The following is a 22,648-nucleotide window of genomic DNA, read 5'->3' on the forward strand; positions in this document are numbered from 1 at the left end:
ACAGATATTTTATTAATTTTACTATTGTTATTATTTATTGTTGTTGATTTTGTTTCTTTAAATGATAACTTCCGTACGAAACATTTTTAAATCAGTTTCTACCTTACAAAGACTTTTTAATCAAATGAAGCATTTGTAACACTCGCTTGTTTCTTATAAACTGCATTGCTTTAAATAAGATGTGCATCTAATAAAACGGTTATATAATATAATTTATAATTATTCTATAATTTAATAGAATTAATCAATAATTTGATCGAATTTTATGAATATAATAGTTTATATTTTTATTTTGGAAAGCATCATTTCTGTATTTTCACCATTCTTATTTGCAATGTATTTCTCATCTCTTTAAACAAGATCAAACGCGTCGAATGAAATTAAAAAATTAGTCTTCACATTTTATAAGTTAAGACCTGTAAAATTAAAGTCTCGATTCGGCTATGAAAGTTGCGAATCAAATTTTCACGAATAAATTCAATATGATATGATGTCGTTAAATATACATAAAATTATTGGAAGGGTACGGTAATCAAGGAGCGGCACAGTAATTGGTTCACCTACTCTATACATATTTCGTTTCGTAGTATCGTAGTATCGAAGAAACTGGCGGGCGCGTAACAGGCGACAGCGACGCGTGTTTATCGGGCCATCGATCATCTCGATCTCCACGGAAGGGCGGTAAAAATCGTTGGCAATCCCCGGCGGGCATTCGGAGCCGGTAAAAGTTTTAGGTGGTCCGTAAACCGCATTAACTGCGCCGCGGTCAGTTTAAAGCGGCCCGAGGGCCAGACGTATTCGCTGCCGCGCGGAGAAAAAGATCGCTCCCTCCCTGGTCCCGGGAGTGTTTTCCGCTTAAACGGCTCGAATTCACGCTGTCATCGAAAAGTTTGATCCTCTAATGAGCGGCCCGCTTAAATTCATTTAACTGCGAGTAACGAATCCCGCACGATTCCCCCGTCGACCGCCGCGGTCGGCGGATTTAATGACCCGTAGAAACAGTTGATCGCCGAAAGTGACTAACCCGCGTCAATTCAAACGCTTAACGGAGTACGTGTTTCCGATTCATTCGTTATCCACGGGAGATCGCTGGGTGTGAACGCATGCGACGGAAAGATATTCCGCGTTTCACGAAACTGTTACATCACCTTCTAAAACGGGACTATTCTTTTAACCTTTTAGGTACGGCAGGATTTTGCGCAAATAAAGTTTTTCGTAACTAAATTACGATTTTCTCTTAATATATATTTTTTCCGGATATCTATATATAGTACTAATAACATATATTCTTTTCTTAATATATTGTATATACACACTTTCGCTTTAATTGTTTGCTTTAATAAATAATAAAACAATTGTGTAAAGCACGAGCCATTCGCGAAAGCCACTATAGTGGCGCGTAGTATCTAAAAGGTTAAAGGTCGACCAAATGAATTTGTTTTTGTGATGTTAGAAGGGCTAGTAGACAATTTAGCGCTTACCGCTTAACTTGAGTTAATTACATCAGAAGTTATGATAGAGATTTCGTATTAATTGAAATCTTTTCGTATAATAAATATTATGTGTTAATTGTTAATTAGTTGAAAATGCATAACAAAGTGTCATGTTCCTATAATTGTTCATTATAATTAATTGATGATTAATTGAGAATGTATAAGGAAGTGCAGTGTCCCTGTAACTTTTATTTAAAAAATCATCGTATCACTGTCGCGGCCTATTAACTGTTCCAATAATTAACCAAGTAATAACTGTCAGTCAACGAAAGGCAAGAGATAGGTAATTGAGTAATAAATAAACGTAGTGCAAAAACCAAGCAAATATTATACGGTTTTAATCAAACAAGCAAATTATTGTACTTAAATGTTACCATGTAAAGAAAGTAATGGTCTCACATTCATGATAGGGATACAGCAGTAAAGATGCATGAAACTTTAAATCGAGAAACAGTATTGTAAATTAGAGATTCCAAAACTTAATTTGAAAAGGTAAGACATTGTCTTGCAATGATTTTGTGCAGGCTTATCGCCGGTTAAATTTGGCCCATTTTTATCCATAATTTTTCTATGCAACGATTTTATCGATCACGGCATGTCCTACAGAAGTTCCTTTGTAGCCAAGCTCGAGGAAACACAAGGCGTTCTATCTTTTGTCTTCGACTTTATCATTGTTGCTTATTCAATAACCCGCAACACGAATTTCGCGAGAACTCGGAGAGCAGCTAATGGTAAACTGAAGGGTTTCATCAGAGCGGCGGTTGCAAAGGACTCAATCGGAGGATGGATCCTGGCCGCAGGTACCAGACCACACTAAATTCAGCTTCTCCGCGGTATCGCGTCATTTAAAGGAGGCCACGCTTTGACGGCCTCCGGTTCTTCAGGAATCGAGGCTTGATTAAACTCAAGATAGCTGCCGGTAACAGGTGTTCGGCATCGGCGAGCGTGCTGACTCAACAGCAAACAGCCTCCGCGGGATGATCCCGTCTCTCTGTTCGGCGACTTTCCCCGGCACCACTTTCGGCGAACTTATTTGCTTTCTGGCTTTCACGGCCGCAACACTGGATGAAAGGGGATCCTTGAATCCCGCCCAGTGATTTACCGGCGCACTGCGGTTCCTGCGCGCCAGTTCCTCGGCATAATTAGCAGACCGCTGAGTCGATCTTCTTATCCGAAAGGAACTTTCGGTCTTGGCTTAATTTGTCTTTGGCCGAGGTCCTTTCCTCCCCTCCCCCTGCCTCCGTCCAGGTTCCTTGTTATTCTTATGGCCATGCGAGAGTTGATACAATGAAGTCGATGCTACTCTCGTTGCTGCTGCGGCTCCGTGCGGGTTTACCTTGATCGTTTCTACGATTGGTACGTGTATGCACAGTGATTTTCTCGTGATTGCTACACTGTAGACTCGAAGCATTGGAAAACAGGACTACGGGACGTTTCCAAACTATTCTGTAAGGTACTTTAGAATTTATTAACCCTTTGCACTCGGTCATTTTAAGCCTAGATCCAAAATAGTTATTCTGACCAACTGTATTTCCATTTTATATAACATAGTACAATTTATGCGTATGGGATTGAGTTCTGTGACTCGTATAACTGTTATGCTTGTAACAGTTCTTTAAATAGAAGGGTCTTTAATAATGACAAAATTATTTTGGAAATGATGTAACAATTTTCATTGGCATCACTCGAATGCAAAGAATTAAATGTGGCACCTTTTGAAAAAAGCTTTGTGAACGAATGATTGAAATTATATGTTTCAGTTCGATAAGATTAGTCTAATTTAGAAAAGAAGGTACTGTGTAACAGGATCAGATATTTTGTTGATTAATATGAAAAAGGTCAAGAAAATTGTGATATTATTAACGCTAGAATTATTAGAATACTCAAACTGATTTCGGATTTTTTCTTTCACAGTTGCTCATTTTGTAAAGAGGTTTTTGTGACAGATTTTTAGATAAATTTCATTACTCAAATATATATTATAATTGAAATCGTGCCAAATTTAAATAAACTCAATTTTGTCATTGTTGCAAAGAATATATACTTATTCATTCCTCGTATTGTGCTAGAAATTTTAATCACGTTTAAATAAATCCAGTCTTGACATTGTTATAAACAATGTACGGTAGTCGAGTTTGGAGTTCGGTAATTATAGGGTTAAATAAATCTAGCATATACTCTCTCGGTGTTTTATTTCTTTCATAGTGAATCTTTTTAATATATATTCTAAAAGAATTTGTTCCCATGGATCTTTTAATGCACAGAATCTGAAATATTTGTGCCACAAGAATATTTATTGAAAAAGTTCGCCACAGGTAAGGGCTCTTTCGTGAAAGTTCCTCGGAACAGGTACTTTATTAAACCGAACGTACAAGTTCGAGCAGAATTTTTTCCAAGGTATCTGTTTAGTTAAAATTACGTATGTAGGAATAATACAAAATAAGTAATATGATATTGAAGAGTAAGAATCAAATTACGGATAGATTAATTACTTGAATGAAATATGTAACTAAAAGGAGTTCTCGCTCGAGCAATTATTTTAGATGAATATTTATTCGAAACAGTTCGAACACTGTCTATCTCTGATATGAACAAACATGTAATATATTCTAATTGACAATTAAATGTAGGGTAGTATAACTTCAGTGTCATTGATAGGACCTCTTAGAAACGAATTCGATACTAACCGAGCAAAATGATTCAATGTTTCGATAAGAATATTTAATTATGACAAGAATTAAAAATAGATGAATATATTCTGGCAGAATATCTCTCTCAAAGTGCGTGGAAAAAAGTTTTTAAAATGATCAATCATTTCATTTTAGATCGAAGAAGACAACATCTTCCGACAAACCTCGGTTGTTCCAGGCCACGACAAAGTAATATTTACAAAGGTACCACGTGCTCTTTTTCCCCGTTACAGCCATTTATCGGCTTATATTGGTCCACAAACGGTACCACTAGCTTTGAATCCATACAAACGTCCAATAACTCAAACATTTTTATCAAATGACGACGAAGTTGAACGTCGCTTTGCTGCACGTGACCTGACTGGAATCACCGAGTTCTCGTTTGTTTGGGACCGTCCGATATTTTCTGAACTATAAACGATGCACAATGGGATGGAAAACAGAAGTTATAGCTGCCCTTCTCTTACGGAGATTCTTCAACCGATCAGAACCATTTCATCCTTTTTGTTTCTTCTTTTGTTCGCTCGATAAACGAAGAATTTCTCAACACACGCGAGCACCTACGGGCCGTCCACCTCCCCGCACACCGATGCGTCACTTTTTCTCTCTATCTCACACTATTTTTCTGTTACATCTTCGTTCCCATTAGCTCGTCTGTTTCGAAAACGTTCCGTGCGCAGACCGTTCGTTTGCTTTAATCTCGCTTTCCTTTTTCATTTCGAGCGCGGCCGAGCATACACGAAATGCCGTCGATCGATTAATTCGGAACAAGACATTCCGTTTTTCGACAGTCTCGCGTCGACGAGCGGCGCGGCGCACTGTTTTTTTCAGAATGCAATTTACAACCGATTGGTCGTCCTCGTTCCCGTCACCGAACGGCTCGGTGCAAATATACGTGATTAGTTTCCGTCGATCTCTGACGGGTTATTAGCCTGTCGTTGATCCCCGATTCGTTCTTTATTAAAAGCCTTTGGCATCCGATCGAACCGTTCTGTCCCGTATAATTTCTCTCGGTTACAGCGTTCGCAGAAATTTTAATTATCGCGTGTGATGCTCACGTCGTAGGACATTTATACAAATCAGAATGTTTTAAATTGATTTAAAGTGTTTGTTTTATCATAAGTTTTTTTTTCTTTTAAACTGAACGAAATGACATGAATTTTTGTTTGTTGGTAGAGGGCCTAGTTTAGTGTGTCTAAAACAATTGTTTTTTTTTATGTTTGTTATCATTTTCGGATGATCATTTTTAGATGAGTCTATAGCAAAAATTAAAAAATGCATTTGTTAGTTTCAACAAATGATTTTCGTGAACTTTCAAAATTAACAGCTTGTAACAATATTAATCGATTTCAATTAAATATTCAGTATGTAGATAAAGATACCTGGAATAGCCAAATATATTTCTTAAATTCGACTTATAGGTTCGGATAAAAATTGAAAAAAGGAAGTTTTTTTTTGTAATAGCAGAATTAAAAAAAGAAGTCTCATTGTATAGTAAACTAGTTCCTATAATATTAAAAGAACAATCGACTCATCTAGTCTCTTTTAAAAAAAGTTATACCGTTTTAAAAGTGTTGCGTCGCGAGCGACCCATGTAATTAAGTTATGACGACCCCCAGGTAGATTCTTCCTAATACCGCGTCGAAGCTTTCGGGCCTTCGACAACCGATACCAGATGTGGCCATGAGCAGGGGTACGGCCAGCGACAGCTACGCTAAATACAATGAAAATCGGAGAATTCCCAGATTTCTGCTGTCCCCTCTTCTTGGCCATCTCTCTAATATTCATTGGTTTTAAGATAATTTAAGTAGCCAATGAAATACCAACTCCACCCACGCCATTTACATACGAAGGCGTAATCGGAGGATGAGAAGCGTACCTACTTCACTTTCCACTTTGCACTCGGTAACTTCTCATCTAGTCCGACAAACGACATTTTGTACATAGTGTTATAGTTTGTGATAAGTTGTTCGTCCTTTTATTATTAAACCTTGTTTAAATACGGCACCTTGTTCCATCTCAGTTCACCCTCAAATCTATCCTCAACATATTAATTTATCGCGAGGTAGGCGCGTTATTCAATCGTCGTCAAATACGATCGACGCTGTAACGCATCGCGCAACAAAAAGGTATGTGCTCAATGTTGTTCGTTACTACAAATATGGAGGAAGTATCGACGTTAAATTTTATTTGCTTCTGTTTCACTTTTGTTAAATTTTCTTTTACGTATGTTTAAATGCGCAATGTTAATAGTCGTCATAAATGCTATTGAAATTTATAAAGTGTGTTATATTGTTATTTTTTGATAGATCATTTTAGGTGAACTGCGGTTTATTTATTTTATTTGTGTAAATTATATATTTTTTTCATTTTTACCTTTGTTAGTTTTCACAGAACTCGGTGATAATAGTTTTAATTGAAAATTTTTATTATATGTTCTTGGTATCAGATTGTAAAATTCAACGTAAAAAAATTTCAATCTTTTTGAAGTCGTTCGTTAAAAATTGACTACGCGTTCATACAATTCCAGTAAATTGAAAATGAAATAGTGGCGTTCTTAAACTCTTCTAAAATATTCGTTATTTTATGTTTTATACATTCATTTTTATTATAAATGCATAAAATTCAAAACTTATTTAACATTAAGTTTTTATTTTAAAAATGTTGCTAATTTTAAGATTTAATACAGTTATTACGTTGACTGCAAAAGCGGTCAAATTCTTTCACATTTTTCTATTCAATATGTTCACCTGCTTTTCATGATAAAAAGATTGGCAATTGCGTGAATACTCGACACATTGATTGAAAACTTCATGTACTTCATAACGACATTCAAAATGTTGTTTCAATTTCTTCATTATATTCACAGTTAACGAGTAACATGTTTAAAAATTGAATCGAATACAATCTGTTAATATATCTGACTATAGTTCGTGATTTCTATTTTTAATCAATAATGATCATTTCATGGAATTTAGAATTGTAAATTTTAGTACAATATAATTGGACTGCTAATAAATAATTAATTACTTCACGATATGAAACGGCCACTTTTCGATAAAAATGTTATCGATTTAAAGGTTTAGTAATTCTTTCATTTTCTACAGGATTATCTAATGTATCTTGATGTCTTTTTATATTATATTATTTGAAAATAAATCATTCGATGTCAAATGACTGTTAAGCTTCGCATAGATCAGAGCAAGTAGAAATGTCTAGCAATGGTCAGACACACGATCCGAACGTTTCAAGCTATACAATTTTCTAAGAGCTATTAAACATGAAAACTGAACCTCACGCAAGAAAATCGTATTTTTTGGAATTAAATTTCTATTGCATAACTACTGTTAATTACAGAGAAATTGCAAATAAATAATACATTTGACCGCAGCTTGAACTGCTTTTGAATGTTGCGTTCTACATTTCAATCGTTATTGAAACTTGCATATTTTTATAGTCATCTTTAAATTTCATTTTTCACAAATGTCGGAAATATAAAGATAATTAGAGATTTATTATTAACGTGTTCATAACTACGTTCTTGAGCGTGAATCTCAGTTATTAATCGTCGATTTGTTAACATTTTCTTTACTACAAGGATTTTGAATAATTTTCTTTCAAATAACGTTTTTAGAAGAAATTATTACATCTTGTCAGTCTATATAATTTCTTGAATTATTTATACAACTTTTATCGTTTCTGGATATTTTTTTAACCCGTCGCACTATAATAACGAGTCAGACTCGTGACGAACATTTTACACACAATTTAATAACTGTCAATTTTTGAAATTTGAGACTGCCAATCGTTTTCATTAAATCGAAACAAAATTTGAATCTACTGTCATCAAAATTTGAAAATGAAGGTAAATGAAGGCAATTAGGAAACAATAGTTCTCTGGTTACATCAAGGAAATGATTAAGGAAGAAAAAGTATTAATTGTTAGGAGTCGAGGGCCAGTGCACAAGTGGCCGGAGGTAAATGAGTTTGTGCGGATATTTTGAAAGGAATGCGTGGACTGGCCGATGCCTCTTTCATCACCGGGTCGCCACTAGATAGGAAATGCGTGGACTGGCCGTTGCCTATTTCATCAACGGGTCGCCACTAGATAGGAAATGCGTGGACTGGCCGATGCCTCTTTCATCACCTGGTCGCCACTGATTGGGTAATGGGGTTTTGGATTGATTCTAATTGGCCTCGCAACTACAAAAGAAATATTAATTGATACACCTCGAGCGGCAAAGGTATATCTTTGTGGGATCGTTACGAACAACTAACTCGAACTGGGAGATGGAATGAAATAAACTTGTACACTGAATTGCAAGTAAAAACTAATATAATCTAACAACTTTAGTCTATTACAAGTGTGTAAGTCTAGTGAAAGTTTCGCGATAGTCCTAAGACACGCTCCCTGGTTTACGCACCAAGTCGGCGGGGGTTAACTATTGCTCGAAGGAGAACTCGGCTCGATCTTCCAACGTCTGGCGTCGCGATTTGACTTGAAACTGCCCGATGAGAAGAAAAATCTTAGCCCTTTTATATGCGGCTGAACTAGAAAATTTGGTAGTGGGGACTGGGCCTACGTGACCAGATCATCCCGCGGATGATACAGTGGCAGGTGGTCCCAGTCCTTAAGCTGGCGTCCGTTAGAAGACTAAACATTTTTATGTTTGAATCGTGGGGGCCTACACCGCGGATGATACAGTGACTCAGAAACGAGTGGTTCCAGCCCATAGGCTGGCGTTTGTCGGAAGACTAAACATTTTTGTATTATGATCGCGGAATCGTGCTCCCAGCCGACGCTAGCTAGCGTAAACCCTCAAGAAGGAGCAGAAAAAACGTCGGGAGTAATCTCCGTCCGTAACATAATCAACGCACTTGTTAAAGAAGTCATAGTGGAAGGGGTTAAAAGATTCTCAACTGTTGATTTTCGAGTTTCAATTAGAAATTGTCAACACGCAAGTCGCCAATATATTCGTTCTACATAGTCTTGTACGTTTGATACAATTATTATATTAAAGTTTATATTATTATAATTTTACCATTTAACTCGATAACTGCTCACATGCCGAAATGAGAATATTGTATGATGAACATAAAATATTATGATAATACAGAACTGTGTACTAATTCAAGGAAAAATATGACGAACGTAAAGATAGATTATATAAAAAAAAAAGTTAATTTTCGTTTTTACAGTAAAACTCGATTAACTTGTATTCACAAACAGTTCAAATGTTTCGGTTTAGTAACTCCTTTGTAATTCTGGTCCTCTGGTATGCACTAGACCAAAGTAATATTTTGGAATGGCGTTAAACGGTTCAGTGGTCCGAAGTCTTAATTGCATGTCAGGACGATAAATTTCAACGGTAAAAGAAATCCTGGCTCCGTAGCACGCACTGGTGATGGTGACAGGAGCGTTCTTCGAGAAGGATAAAGGACAGGACGCAGATAAATCATGGTGTTTCGTGGCCGGGGACGGAAGGGGTCGGGGGGGGCAGGCCGGAGGTTGTACGAGATCAACCTATAGATGTTTTCGTTTCGTCGTGGACTGACACGCTTTTATCTTCCGGAAGGACTTTCAGGATCTCGGAGACATTCCCCGCAAACTGTTCAAACACGGTAATTCTATAAAAACTGTCAACGACTTAGAAACGATTTATACTCCTGGCTGTCCTACAAAAGCGTATCGGGGAGCAGAAAGTTTCCTAGTAAACAGATTCAAAGTTCGTTCAAATCAATACCCACGATTGGATTGCGGATTTCTGAAGGATATAAAAATTTTACGAGCCAACCGGAAGAAACAGAAGCTGTAGAATAATGTAATTTTAAGAAGATAGAAATGATATCGGAATATTCGAGAATTCTTCTATTGTCTTTAATTCTTATATATTTTTAAAATTAATTATTATAATTAGCAGTATTTGTTTGATGTATTGATTATTATCACGAATGCATAAAATCTGCACTTTACCTATGATTAAGAATTTTTGTAAAGCTACCAAAAACATTATTGTGATTTTTTTTAAATTTTATATTATAACTTGTTGTCATGGTGAAGTAATACATTTAAGAACGATAACAATTCATTATATTCAGTGATCGCAGACTTAGTATGTAACTTTAAAAATAAAATAGTTATTTGTTTTAATGTCGACTGTTTGCAGATTTAGAATGTAAATAATGAAATTAATCTATATTTATATGTATATAGATTTTAATCAAAGTTTAGGAAGAGATTATGCTACCACTCTGATTAAGTTTAGTATTGATAAAGCCGTTCGCAGAACAGTCAATTTATCGTCAGTTTCTTTTCTAGTAACTTCGTTGGCACGTGACTCGCAGAACTATGTACCTGGCGGCGTACGCAAACAAGTATCCCCGGTTTCCATGCGACCATAAATAAACAAAGACGAAAAGTTGGTTCGATGGCCGAAAGAAAACTGACAGCCACCCCCCCTCCCCCCCTCCACCGCAGGACCAGCGAACACGGATTCACCATTCGGTTTCCACCGTTGGAACGAACGTTTTTATTCCCACCGACAGCTTCTTATCTAACGCGATTGAAGTCGAAACGCTTGCGATTGTATCCGCGGCAAAGAAATCCAATTTAAAGTTCACTTATCAGTCACGGAGTTACATGTATCGGTAATGTTTCCCCCCCTCGGTTCGACGAGTGGCTGCCGTCCGACAATTGATCGGCCGTGGAAACTTCTTCTTATTCTTCTTCCCGGCCGGAAGATACATCAAAGTTGAAGATAAATCGCGCGCGGCTCGATAACGAACAGTCGGAGAGAAAGATGTTCTCCGTCGACGATACACTTCTATTCGGGGCCGCGTTCCCAGCGATTTTTCAAAAGGTTGCTCGGCATGAATGGACCGCTATTTATTTAGCAGTCGGTCTCGTCGACGCCCATTGTGATCGTTGTTAAAGAGATCGTGGAATTAACAAGTTAAATATCGACGAAGACTGCCGAAAAAACGTCTTTTATTTCCGCAGCAAACATTTTATTCTGCATTTGTCCTTTGATATCGAGTTGAAATCAGTGTCGAACATTATTCGAGTAAAATTTTCTTCGCACGAAATTCGGATATTCGACATATTTTAAGAAGAAAGATTTTAGATATTTTAAGACGAAAATATTTCTTGGATAAAACTCTGTTAGATGAATTTTTTATTATTCTTCGAATATAGTCTTCCTCGAAGAATTGATTAGAAATATTTTTTTAATGAAATTTGATACGAAAAGTGTATACGAAACATTTCTCGAATAGAACTGTATTCAAAGAATTTATTTGCAATATTTTTGTACGGAGCGTTATTTAAATAAGATATAGAATTACAAGAATAAATACAAGTCGCAATTTCATTCTTCCTTTGACAATTTTAATAAATTGGAAGTGATTATGAAGATCTATTGTTATTGTACTTTGTATTTAGTATTTTAGTATTTGGTATTATTACCAAAATCTATTTATATGTCGATTTAATAGAAAGATTATATTGATTTCCATTATAAATTTTAAACTTAATATAAATCGATTGCCATAGTGTATGATTTAAACGCTGCTCTTTATGATAAAAGATAAAATTGTTTCATGCAGAATTACGTGTGTATATATTTTGATATTAAGAACATTCTTAAACTTTCAATACATCTGTTACGTCATACTGCACTAATCCAATATACGTTATAAAGTACAGTTCGGGAATACCTAGTCGGGTTTTATGGCGGCGGGCCATGTGCTTGGGACCTCTGAAACTGGCTACGGCGTGGGCCTGTCACCCGTATTTTCGAAATCTACCTTCCAGCCGTCTCAAGGCACATGGTACGCCACCGGTCGCGGAAGACGGCACGTTTGGGACGCGGGGCAATTAAGAATATTGCACCCAGGTGTTGGCGACTTGTCGATCACCGCGCGCTGCCCGGAACCCCCTGGAAGGTTTCGCGGTGCCACCTCCTCGGTCCCAAACGTCGTTCCTTGCGATTCCGCGTCACTGCCATGGGCCCATCGCGATTGGGCAGCCCTTTGCAACACCCTTGAGTCGAAGAGGCAGGGAGGACCGAGGTGACGTCGATGGTGACTTTCGGTCTTCCCAGCAGAAAGATTAGAATAAGAATACATCAGAACAAGATTAGAAATGGAATAAAATTAGAAATATAGCAACATAGATCCGAGCTCCAAAAACACGCGTCCACTTTCAACTGTTGTATTTGTGCGAAAGAACCTTCGGCGAAATAAATAAGTTCAACTTCGAACAAGTCTTGGTATATTCTCCGATGTTGAACAAGAACCCGCATTTTCTTGGAAAACTCCTCCGTTGTATCGTGCCGAAATAACATTTTGGTAACAGCTACTCCTCCACGACATAACATAAAAAAAATGTAGTACTATAACTTTATTCTTACTCACTTCATAAAATTTAATTATTTAATTTGTTATGATCATTTGTTTTACTATACTTTATAACTATTCTGAATTCGTTGATTCTAGTTACGATTATTTTGTCTGTTTTTTAAAAATTCAGACTATATAATTAATGCGGGATAAGAATTTTACCAAGTATTATTTACGGATATTAATATTCATTTTGAAACTTGCACATTTTAGTAGTTATTTAGTATGATTAATGAAGTCAAGATAATTTTGAAATCGTAATATATTATAACATAATACAATTATATTTCTGTTATAAATGAATACATTTTTCGAATTTCAAATGAAAAGTGTCAAGAACATATTTATTTATTCCTTCTATTGTAAATTGTTGTTTAATTAATTGTTTAATAAATTATAGTGAAAATCCAATTTTCTTTTAAGTTAAAGGTTTAAAAATCAATAATATGAAAACAGTATTGCTACAAACGAATTATTAATACATTCTGAATTATTTTCTTCGTTAATGGCATAGATTATCGAGCGATTGCTTTTTTGTTTAACAAACAAACTTGGAAACGTACTAATAGATTTTTTCAATTTCCTCGATTACTGTTCCAGGTTTGTTTTTCTATGAAATGAAGATACGGACCTGGCTGTTCTCGCGGGAAGCTGAAAGTATAAAAGTCGCGGAGAGTTGGAATGAGGAAGCAATCGAAGGAAGTAGAGTCGATGGGTAGAAAGAACGAGATTTATAACTGGGAACTATCTAGAAACGAGTTTATGGAAGTTTCAACCGTTAGATGAAAATGACAAAGTTACACGATGGTTCCGAAGGTACACGAGCACAAAGAAATAAAAATATAAATTCTGCAGACTTTTATCAATTCTACAACATTAAAGAAATATCTTTAACTTGTTTTAACATTTTCGTCTCTTCTCATGCAGCGACAGAATTTTTTTCTTCCAAAAATCATTTTCTTTCTGTTATTCTTCTTTACCTTGAATGTAATATTTAGTATAATTTTTATAATCTACAGTAATAGTTGCAAATTACGATGCTTCAACTTCTCAGAATAATGTGACCTATTTTTCTATTCAGAAACGCAATCATTATCAGGAGATATATAACAGAAAACATTTTCATTCCGTTCTTATTTCCTGGGGAGCAATATGTTGAAGGCGAAACTAGTCCAAGCAATCATTCTTGGAAGGAAAGTACGCTTTGAACGGTACATTAGAAATGGATAAATTCGCAAAGGCTTAAAAGATTTCAATGCGAAACTCGAAGAAAAAGTTATAGTTACTAACTGATCGAAGCAGTCAAACAGTGAGAAAGTAGTATGATTTTTAAAGGTTCTCTTGTAACGTACAGTTGTTTCAACATAACATAAGATTGTTTGTAAGCAATTTCTTCAGGAATGCAAAGGTTTATTTTACCATTGTTTATTAGAAAGTTAGTAAGCAAACTGATGTTTTAATGCATGTACATTAAAAATGACAAAATGAAATATAAGATGAATGAAACTGTATATGATTTTAAAAACACTAATTTTTTTTATTTTCAGTTTCAATTTTAAGGCAAATAGCTCAAAATAGATTTTTATATTAAATAATAAATTATAAGAAATTTTATAATAAATTATAAGAAATTTTATAATAAAGATTAATGCCACTTTCAAGGAACCTGATTCTAATTTTTCATGTTACAATTACTGAAATAATAAAGATGCTTTTATAGGAATCGCTTCAATTTTGACTCAAGCACATTGTAATAAAAACCGCACGAAATTTAAACAAATTCAGTCTTGCTATATTTTTTTTAAGACAAAAATATTCCAGTCAATTTTATTATTTGTCATAGCAAATGTTAACTTTTGAGTGCTGACCAAAATGAAAAAGTATTTTCATTTTGTATCGCATTTATGATTTATATTATATCAGTATTATATGAATGGTAGTCAAATTATATTATTTCTACTTGCGTTATATTCTTATTATAAACAATCATGTATAGATTAAGATTAAAATGTTCATAACCACCACAAATTGAACACTATGAAACTGAAAAAGTGTAATATAAGAGATATTTACCTTTTTATTATATTTATATTATATTATTTTATTTTTATTAAATTTATATAATATTAGCATTACACGAATGTCACTAAAATTGTATTATTTATAATTTCATCATATCCATCCCATAAATCATGTAAAAATTATAGTAAATTAGAATTTTCGCAAATGCCACAAACTAAATAACACGTGTCTGATTTGTAGCACTAAACATTCTAAGGGTTAATTCAAGAAATTGAATTGGCGATTTCCTAAAACGCGAGAATTCGCAGCCACAGAAAAGGCACATAATATAGGGTCTGCATCGCGTAACGCTTGAACAAATCCTACTTCTCCCGATCTTTACCCCGATGATATACGTTTCAATAATTGCGGCCGTAAGAAGCTTGGTAAGGGAGGCGAAGATAAAGCTGGCGGACGTTCCCGATTCGTTTTTTCTTTGTTCGACAAGCCTTAGGCTCTATTCTTACAGACTGTTTCTTGCCTCGAGGAAGGCCGCGAGGATTGGCAGAATCTCGAGTAGGACGCTTACCCGGATAAAGGAAGAGCCTGGATCCGATGACAGCCAAGGGTCGCCTCTTCCACTGAGGAAAAACCAACCCCTTCAGGACGAGCGCGTACCCGCAACGACTGTATCCCGCCAGATCTGGCAACGGTGATGCGGGCCCTGCAACAAAAACATGAAGAAATGAAGAACTGCGGTTCTAATCAACGTAGGGGAAAGTCCTGGCGCTACCTGCGTTCATTACAGGATAGGACATTCGGATTCGTTAAAGAAAATCGATGTACAATCTTTTTCATTTGCGATTCGGTTTTCTTTCGATGACCTTTTGGGATTAACGTAGTACAGGATGAGTCAATTATCTCTTTAACTTGACGTTTTCTTATGTAACAAATAACTGCTTGCTATTTTTCTTTTCTATGGTACGTGTGTTAAGTGGAACAAGAGATGCTTCCGTTCTTTTATCAAATAGATTATAATGTATATTAACTCGAGAAAATGATATAAGTAGATTTTATGCATTTACGGCAACACTGTGAAGTTCAAATATAAAATTGTAAAATTTAATAACATCGTTAGACTGTTTTCAATTCGTAAAAATTATTAAAAGGGACAATTTATTTTTATTCAATTTACAATTCTTATAACAGTGTTGTACAATTTTTATTTTGCATAAAAATCCACGGTGTAATGATAACTCTTTTCAGTAATCCAGATAACGTAATTAACAGAGATTGTCACAAAAATGATGTCACAATGCTTGAAAATGATTGGAACCGCTACAAATGGCAGTTGAATTTCTTTCACAAGCATTTTTGTATTAATATTATTGGATTTCATTGTTACATTTGTCTTTATCATTACTGACAAAATATTGTTACTATCAACTCGTAAAGATGATAATATTGTACAGGACGAATTTCAATATCAATTCAATAGTTTTATGCGAAACAAGATTCATTGTTACATTTGCTTCTACCGTTAACGTCAGGAATGTTTGCATTATTAACTTGTAGAGTCTGTAATTAAATGCAAAATAAAGCCTTATTAGTATACATATATTATGTACCCCGTAGTTCAAAAGTTTGGAGCACCATTTCCTATTACAGTGAATGGATCTTGTTCTTAATTGAGTACGTACCCGTTTTATTCAAAATATTGCACACCGAGGAAAACTTACGTACACGACGGGCTGAAGTTATAATTACGCTATAAATAGCCTTTAGGAGGGAAGTTTTTTAAAGGCTGTAAACTTACAAATAGCTGTTTACATAGCCAGCGTTGAAGTTCTAGGATACAGACCGGGAAGCTTGTATATTTGTTCGTTACGTTAACGTCGAATCGCAAATAAAAGCATGTAATAAAACATACACATCGAGCATATAAACATTTTTCGTTATGGCACCAACTTTCTTTCATAAATATTTGTTGAATCGTATTTCTGTACGAATAGAAATGATTGGTAGATAGTGAACAGCGTGTACCGGCGTCATCTGTAAACACGTGTGCCGAAGTGCACTGCATACAAACTTTCACAAAGATTGACAAGCTGTTCATTAGTCCTACTAATCCATCATCTACTGTTCCCTAACAAGATGGTAATGCAGTTTACATTCTATGTATCATCTGGCTTGTATGTTTCAAATAACGTAGGAAGTTGGAGAACAATGACGAATATTAATGAGGATCAGCTTCTTAACAGCTAAAACTCTATTTGGAAGAAATAGTAAATTATTCAGTGCTACCCCGAATATACTAAAGTTAGGATAATACAACAACTTATGCCCCCGGGTTAACTAGTTTCATCCGAATGCTGTTATAACTGAAGTATGAATGAGCTTAATAAATTAATTAATTAATTGCTTGTATTCCAATAATTTAAAAAGAATTGAACAACACAATAAAACGTACAATTTATTCGAAACTTATAATTGAGATGCTAATTTTTATTCAAATCTCTATTTTCATATGTTGTTTAAAGAAAATCAGAATTAGAGAAGAGTTCCTTTTATTCATTAAAAGATTCTTTGTTGGAAAAATGTAGTAAAAATTCTGTTAAATTCTTGTTATATACGTTTTACATATGTCACAACTGCATGGAGTCCGCATATATTACATATATTGATAATTATTATATATGTTCATCGACAATAAAAATACAGCTGTAATAATTGAAGTTCTTCCATACTATTTCCAAATTCTAACTTTCGATTTAGAATTGCGCGGATAAAACGCTTGATATCATTCGATAGCTTCTTGCGCCGAAGAATTGCCTTTGCTTGATCGTTGTTGTCAGCATTTCGCAAAGTCTGTTACGTACATTGAGAAACAGAATCTGGAATTTTGCATGAAGTTGTCGGGAAGAAGTTGCCGGAACAGATTCCAAATTCATGAAATTGTAATTTCCCACTGTACGACCGTTGGCGCGAAATACTATGTGCGTGAAAATGAAAAGTGGAGCCGATTTTATGAAGAACCTTGCGTAGAGTCCAGCGTAATAGAGATTTTTGGGAAAAGTCATTTCTCTTCGTCTTGATCGCGACTTTGATATTTCCGAAACTTACTTCGCCGACAGCGATATTCTTTGTCCGATACGACGAAACGTTTGCATTAATGTATTTCTGCGTTGGTATTCGGTCCTGATATTACCGAAATGCACCGTTAAATAACACTTCATGGTGCGAAGCATGCAAATCATCCCTCGGAGACTTCCTAGGTCACGCTCGCCTAACGTCATCATGTATATTTCATGGACGCGCATGGACGTTGATACCATTCCCGAACAATTTGCGATTGTTCCACTTTTTTCAATGAATCTTGTCTTCCGTTGCATCTCGCAGCGCACCGGATCGTTTTGAATCGTGCCTGAATTATCGAACCGCGATACGTGCGATGCAAAAACACGCCTACGCAAATATTGCCGCCGCTGGGGTTAATTGTTTGGAAATACGAATTGTATATCTCGTGTGGTACTTAATCGATTATGCGCAGGGAGCCACTTAAAATATTTTCCCCATTTTAATAAAATTGAATTCAACGAAAAAGATTCTTCCGAAGGAGTAATTATTGTGATGCATACGAAGGTATCGAGACATATTTTTATGATCATGGTGAAGTAGTTGAGATCGAGCCTTTCTTAAAAACATCCCCCAAACGCCAGAGTATTAATATCAGTATCCATAATTTTATCGATATTACGCAACCGACGTCGTGGCATTTCTATTTCAATGCTTATCAGTTCAATAGTTAATTACTACCTCAAAGATGGCTTCCTAGAAATCCAGCCTCGTGCGCGTCAGTGGAGGGACTTCGACTCGTGAATACGAACGTGTAATCAGATTCCTCTAATTTTCAGTGAATCGTCTATGCGGAGACCTTTTACCAGCGCGGGTAATTATAGGATATGCCTGGATCTTATTACACGGTTACTACTATGCTTTTAATAGCTTGCCAACCAGCCGCGCCACTACCGCCTTCAGCAGGTTAATTGCGTTAGTTGAGCACTTCGTCATCTCTCACCTCATTCGTCATCTTACCGCCAAGTACTGCAACTTCGTTTCTATATAGGGTGGACCATGCAAATGGGACCACGTAAATACACTACCACCGACCTCGAGTACTCGAATACTTAGTGGAATTTGGACTCGAGTAGGATAGTGGTGCCAATTACTGTCGGCTAGCCAATTACTATGCCTTCTATTTATTTTGAAGCATAATTATCTTTTTATGTATCTAATAAGATGTATTAAATATATATATTAATTATTAAAGATCTATTACATTTTGATGCTTTACTTAATCTTTTTATTTTGTTTATTTATGAATAAAAAAATTTAATGCGACCTATGCTACATTGCGGAATTTTAATACTTTTCAATATGTATATTACCAGGGGAAATACTAAAAACTGAAAAAGCAATTTATTGAGACATGTTACAGTATTAGTTAAGGCACTTCCGAGTTTAAGGTACATACGTAGCTGTAAATATAACTCTAAATATCCATAACTGTATCAAGTGAAACTGCAAATATAATTTTATACTATAAATATTAAAATTATCTTAACTATAAATGTACTTCTACGCATTAAATGGCATTTCTTAAAAGGATAATGCTATTTATTATTATAACGTTTACGATGTTACTATTTATAATCAATTACAATCTTTGCTAATCTTTATTATCCTACATATATTCCGATAATATAATTATAATCAAATATTACAAAATTATTAATAGTCACGAAAAATAAGTTAAGAACAATACTCATCTTAGTGGTGTTTGATTTTCCGGTATCAATCTTCAAAAAAATCAGACGAAGTTGCGAATTGCGGCCAACTTTTTGGTATAAGAGTAACACCGTGCGTTACTACCTCAGAAGTTCCACCGACAAGTCGATTAAACCGTGCGAGATACATGACGGGCAAAATTTCCGGGCCAGAAACGCATCGAGGATGTTTACCGGTCGTTACTCGAGCCGATTAAGGGTCCTGCGAAATTTTGCACGACGACGACGCAGGAGCTCGCTGGCCGTTCAACGTAATTTTAGAAATGGACGAAGTATCGTTTGCGTCAGGGCGCGTTAGTTCTGTGCCAACTTCCGCGTCGAGTTCCATTTGTCATTATACTAAACTTCCGCCCGGGCAACTTTCGGCCCGCGCGAGCCCGAAATTTGCTTGTATTAGAGACGCCGCCGCGCCCAGACACCGCGCGCCAGTTTGCGCTTCCACCGAGCGCTAAATATTTATACAGCTCGTTAACTATTTAAATCGACCGGCGTATTGCGGCGCTCGTTTAAGCCTCAATTAATCTTTCACCTATCCGAGATCGTTCCAATAATCGTCTTAAAACACCGGATTCCGTTTCTTCGGAATCGCGGTTATAAATTCGGAGAAAATAACGGCGGGCGTCGTGTTACGTCGACTAAAATTTGCAGGAGTGATTGCTAATGAATGAACCAGAGTTGCGTAGAATTACAATTGAGTTACTCAATTTATAATCGAAAAGTACAATGATTCAATTAAATTGTAATTCAATTATATTGAAATTCATAATTCAGTAGGTAATAATATTACGGAATATGTACTTAGTAATACAATTACATTAACTGCGACTCATAATTTAATTAAATTATATTAATTACGAATTACAGTGTCATTATTATTTATTCGACGCGTTGTGCCAAATTAATAATAAATAATAGACAATGAAATAAAAAGTTAGTAAATAATAATTGAAATTGTATTCATAAATAAGAAATAAATGTCATTATGTTAAATAATTTATTTAGATCTATATAAATAATTATTATTTTTATCATTCATATATTATAGATTAAAAATATAACATTTTTATAAATATTGTTATTTGTCTGCCTAGATTTTGGCAATTAATTGATATGCTCACAGATTTCGTTAAATCTGATTCTATAAAGTTAATGAGTGTGCAGAGGTGTCATAAAAAATATATAGAACAAAATCGGTAAACAAATTTACGAATGATCCTAAGTATACTCAGTTATATTGCAGACGATATTAACTTGCAGACGAAAAATATCCAGCTCGGGCTTCGGTCAACCTTTGAGCAATGAATATTTAAACATCAAACTTTCGTCGACGGAAACAGCAATCGTCTTAATTTAAACGACGTCTCTCCTTCAAGACGACATCAATTATTACGTGTTTAAATTCGGTGAACTGCTCGACACTAGACGCTAATCCAATCGCGTCTTCAACCTTTTACCAAATGGTTGAGTCCCCGTCAAGCGTTCATTCAAAAATACCCGCATGGAACAGCCCGCAAACCTTTCATTCGTATCCTCTCCAAGCGTTCACTTGAAAATGCTCGTTCTGAAATGTTCGCAGACCACTTGGGCGAAAAGTGTCATGGTATATTCGCAGACTATCGACTCATTTTCAAATCGCTTGTTTATAACTTGTCGACAATTTTCTAATTCCACGATTTACAGAATTACCGTTTCCGATCATTATTTAAACTTTGGTAAGGTGGGTCGATCTAGGCAACTGTTTAACGCGTGTACAGTTTTGAAACTTCTCAATATTTGCCATAATCTTCAGGACGGAAATAGCTGCTACAGTGATTATGAACAATATTGGAGAATTTGAGGAACATGTATAGTAGGTTGCATACATGTATTTTGTCTTAAATTATAGTAAATATTCAAGTAGCGGGAAGCTTTTTATTTGAAGTAGTTATTTACTGTTACATCAGTTTGGATAAAATGATGGTACTCTACAGTTTGAAATATAACAATTTCCATTTAAAAAGTTGACTACCAAATCAGACATCACAGAATTTTCACAAAATCCCAGCAATTCAGTTAATCGAACACAAATTGACAAGTCGGTATTTTTTTCTAACCTTTGTGACATTATATGCATTTTTATAAAAATTGTTTAACTGAATATATTATTATAAATATTAATCTCCAAGTTTCTGCAATCGATACGAAACTGCGATAATGTAGCGTATTCTTCAAGTTAATTTCATATTTATCACTATCTGTTAGTATAAAATATTACCACAGTACCTAGAAACTCTTATTTATTTTTTAAGCTTTAAGCTTTTAAATCATACAAAATTCGTTTCTCACAATGTGGCATTTATTTTGGACAACGTATGTTTCCAGAATAAATTCAATTCAAATGAAGTAAAAATTTCATACAAAACATTTGATAATTGTATTCATTAATTCATGTAATCGAGTAGTGAAAAATATTTGGTGTTCGAGAATATTTAAACATTCTACCAATTTTATAAATCTCGATTATTAAAATCCGATATCAGAAAAACGATTGTTAACCTGAAAATTCTTTTTGCTCGTTCCCATTAGCTCAGCCGTAGGAAATTGAACCGTATTCTATTTAATAAGTTTCAATAACTGTTTTATAAGCACGTGGTATATCACATTTTCGAAGTCGAGCCATTTGGCGGTGGATTCCCTTTGAATATTCACTTGGTTATTCATCGGTGGTCGAATCGAACGTATCGGATTCAATAATCCCGAGGCCGGGAATTAAGAGCGTAAGTCAGGCAACAGAAGTTTTTAACAGGTCGGTTTGAAGTTTCAGAAATATTACTGGAATACCTTCCGCGCCGCATTAGTACTGGCAAAATCGATTTTAAGTTTTCCGAAGTTAATGCATGGTCCTGCTGTAAGTTCTGCGGCGTCGGGAATTACTTCTAATTTGAATGTGACAAGCGAAGTGTAAAGTAACTCCGGACAAGTTATAGGTGTAACGTTTAGTTCTCTGGCATATTCAAATCTCCCGTGGCTGACGCACTTACTTCACACAATTTGCTACATCTCTTTAAAAAAACAAGTGTAATGAAGCAACGTGTTTGCGGAGTAAAACTCCGTTAGAAAATGGTTGTCGTATTTATTTAATTATTTATTTATTCATTAATAGTTTAAACCACGTGGTTTGTTTAGCAAATAGAGGATTGTTACATGTATATATCTATTGGACATTGTTATTATTAGT

The 22,648-nt window shown here is 35.3% G+C and overlaps 1 protein-coding gene across 1 annotated transcript in view; it reads right to left on the reverse strand.

Annotated features, from left to right (window-relative positions):
• The window catches only part of Phlpp (PH domain leucine-rich repeat protein phosphatase), a 117,441-nt gene that overhangs the window by 78,793 nt on the left and 16,000 nt on the right, over window positions 1-22,648 (reverse strand). Inside the window, 2 exon segments of the mRNA XM_078189022.1 lie at window positions 15,174-15,337; window positions 19,792-19,818. Of these exon segments, the coding sequence (XP_078045148.1) occupies window positions 15,174-15,337; window positions 19,792-19,818 (191 nt within the window).

This window comes from Augochlora pura, chromosome 8, assembly GCF_028453695.1.
Source record: "Augochlora pura isolate Apur16 chromosome 8, APUR_v2.2.1, whole genome shotgun sequence".
Lineage (NCBI taxonomy): Eukaryota > Metazoa > Arthropoda > Insecta > Hymenoptera > Halictidae > Augochlora > Augochlora pura.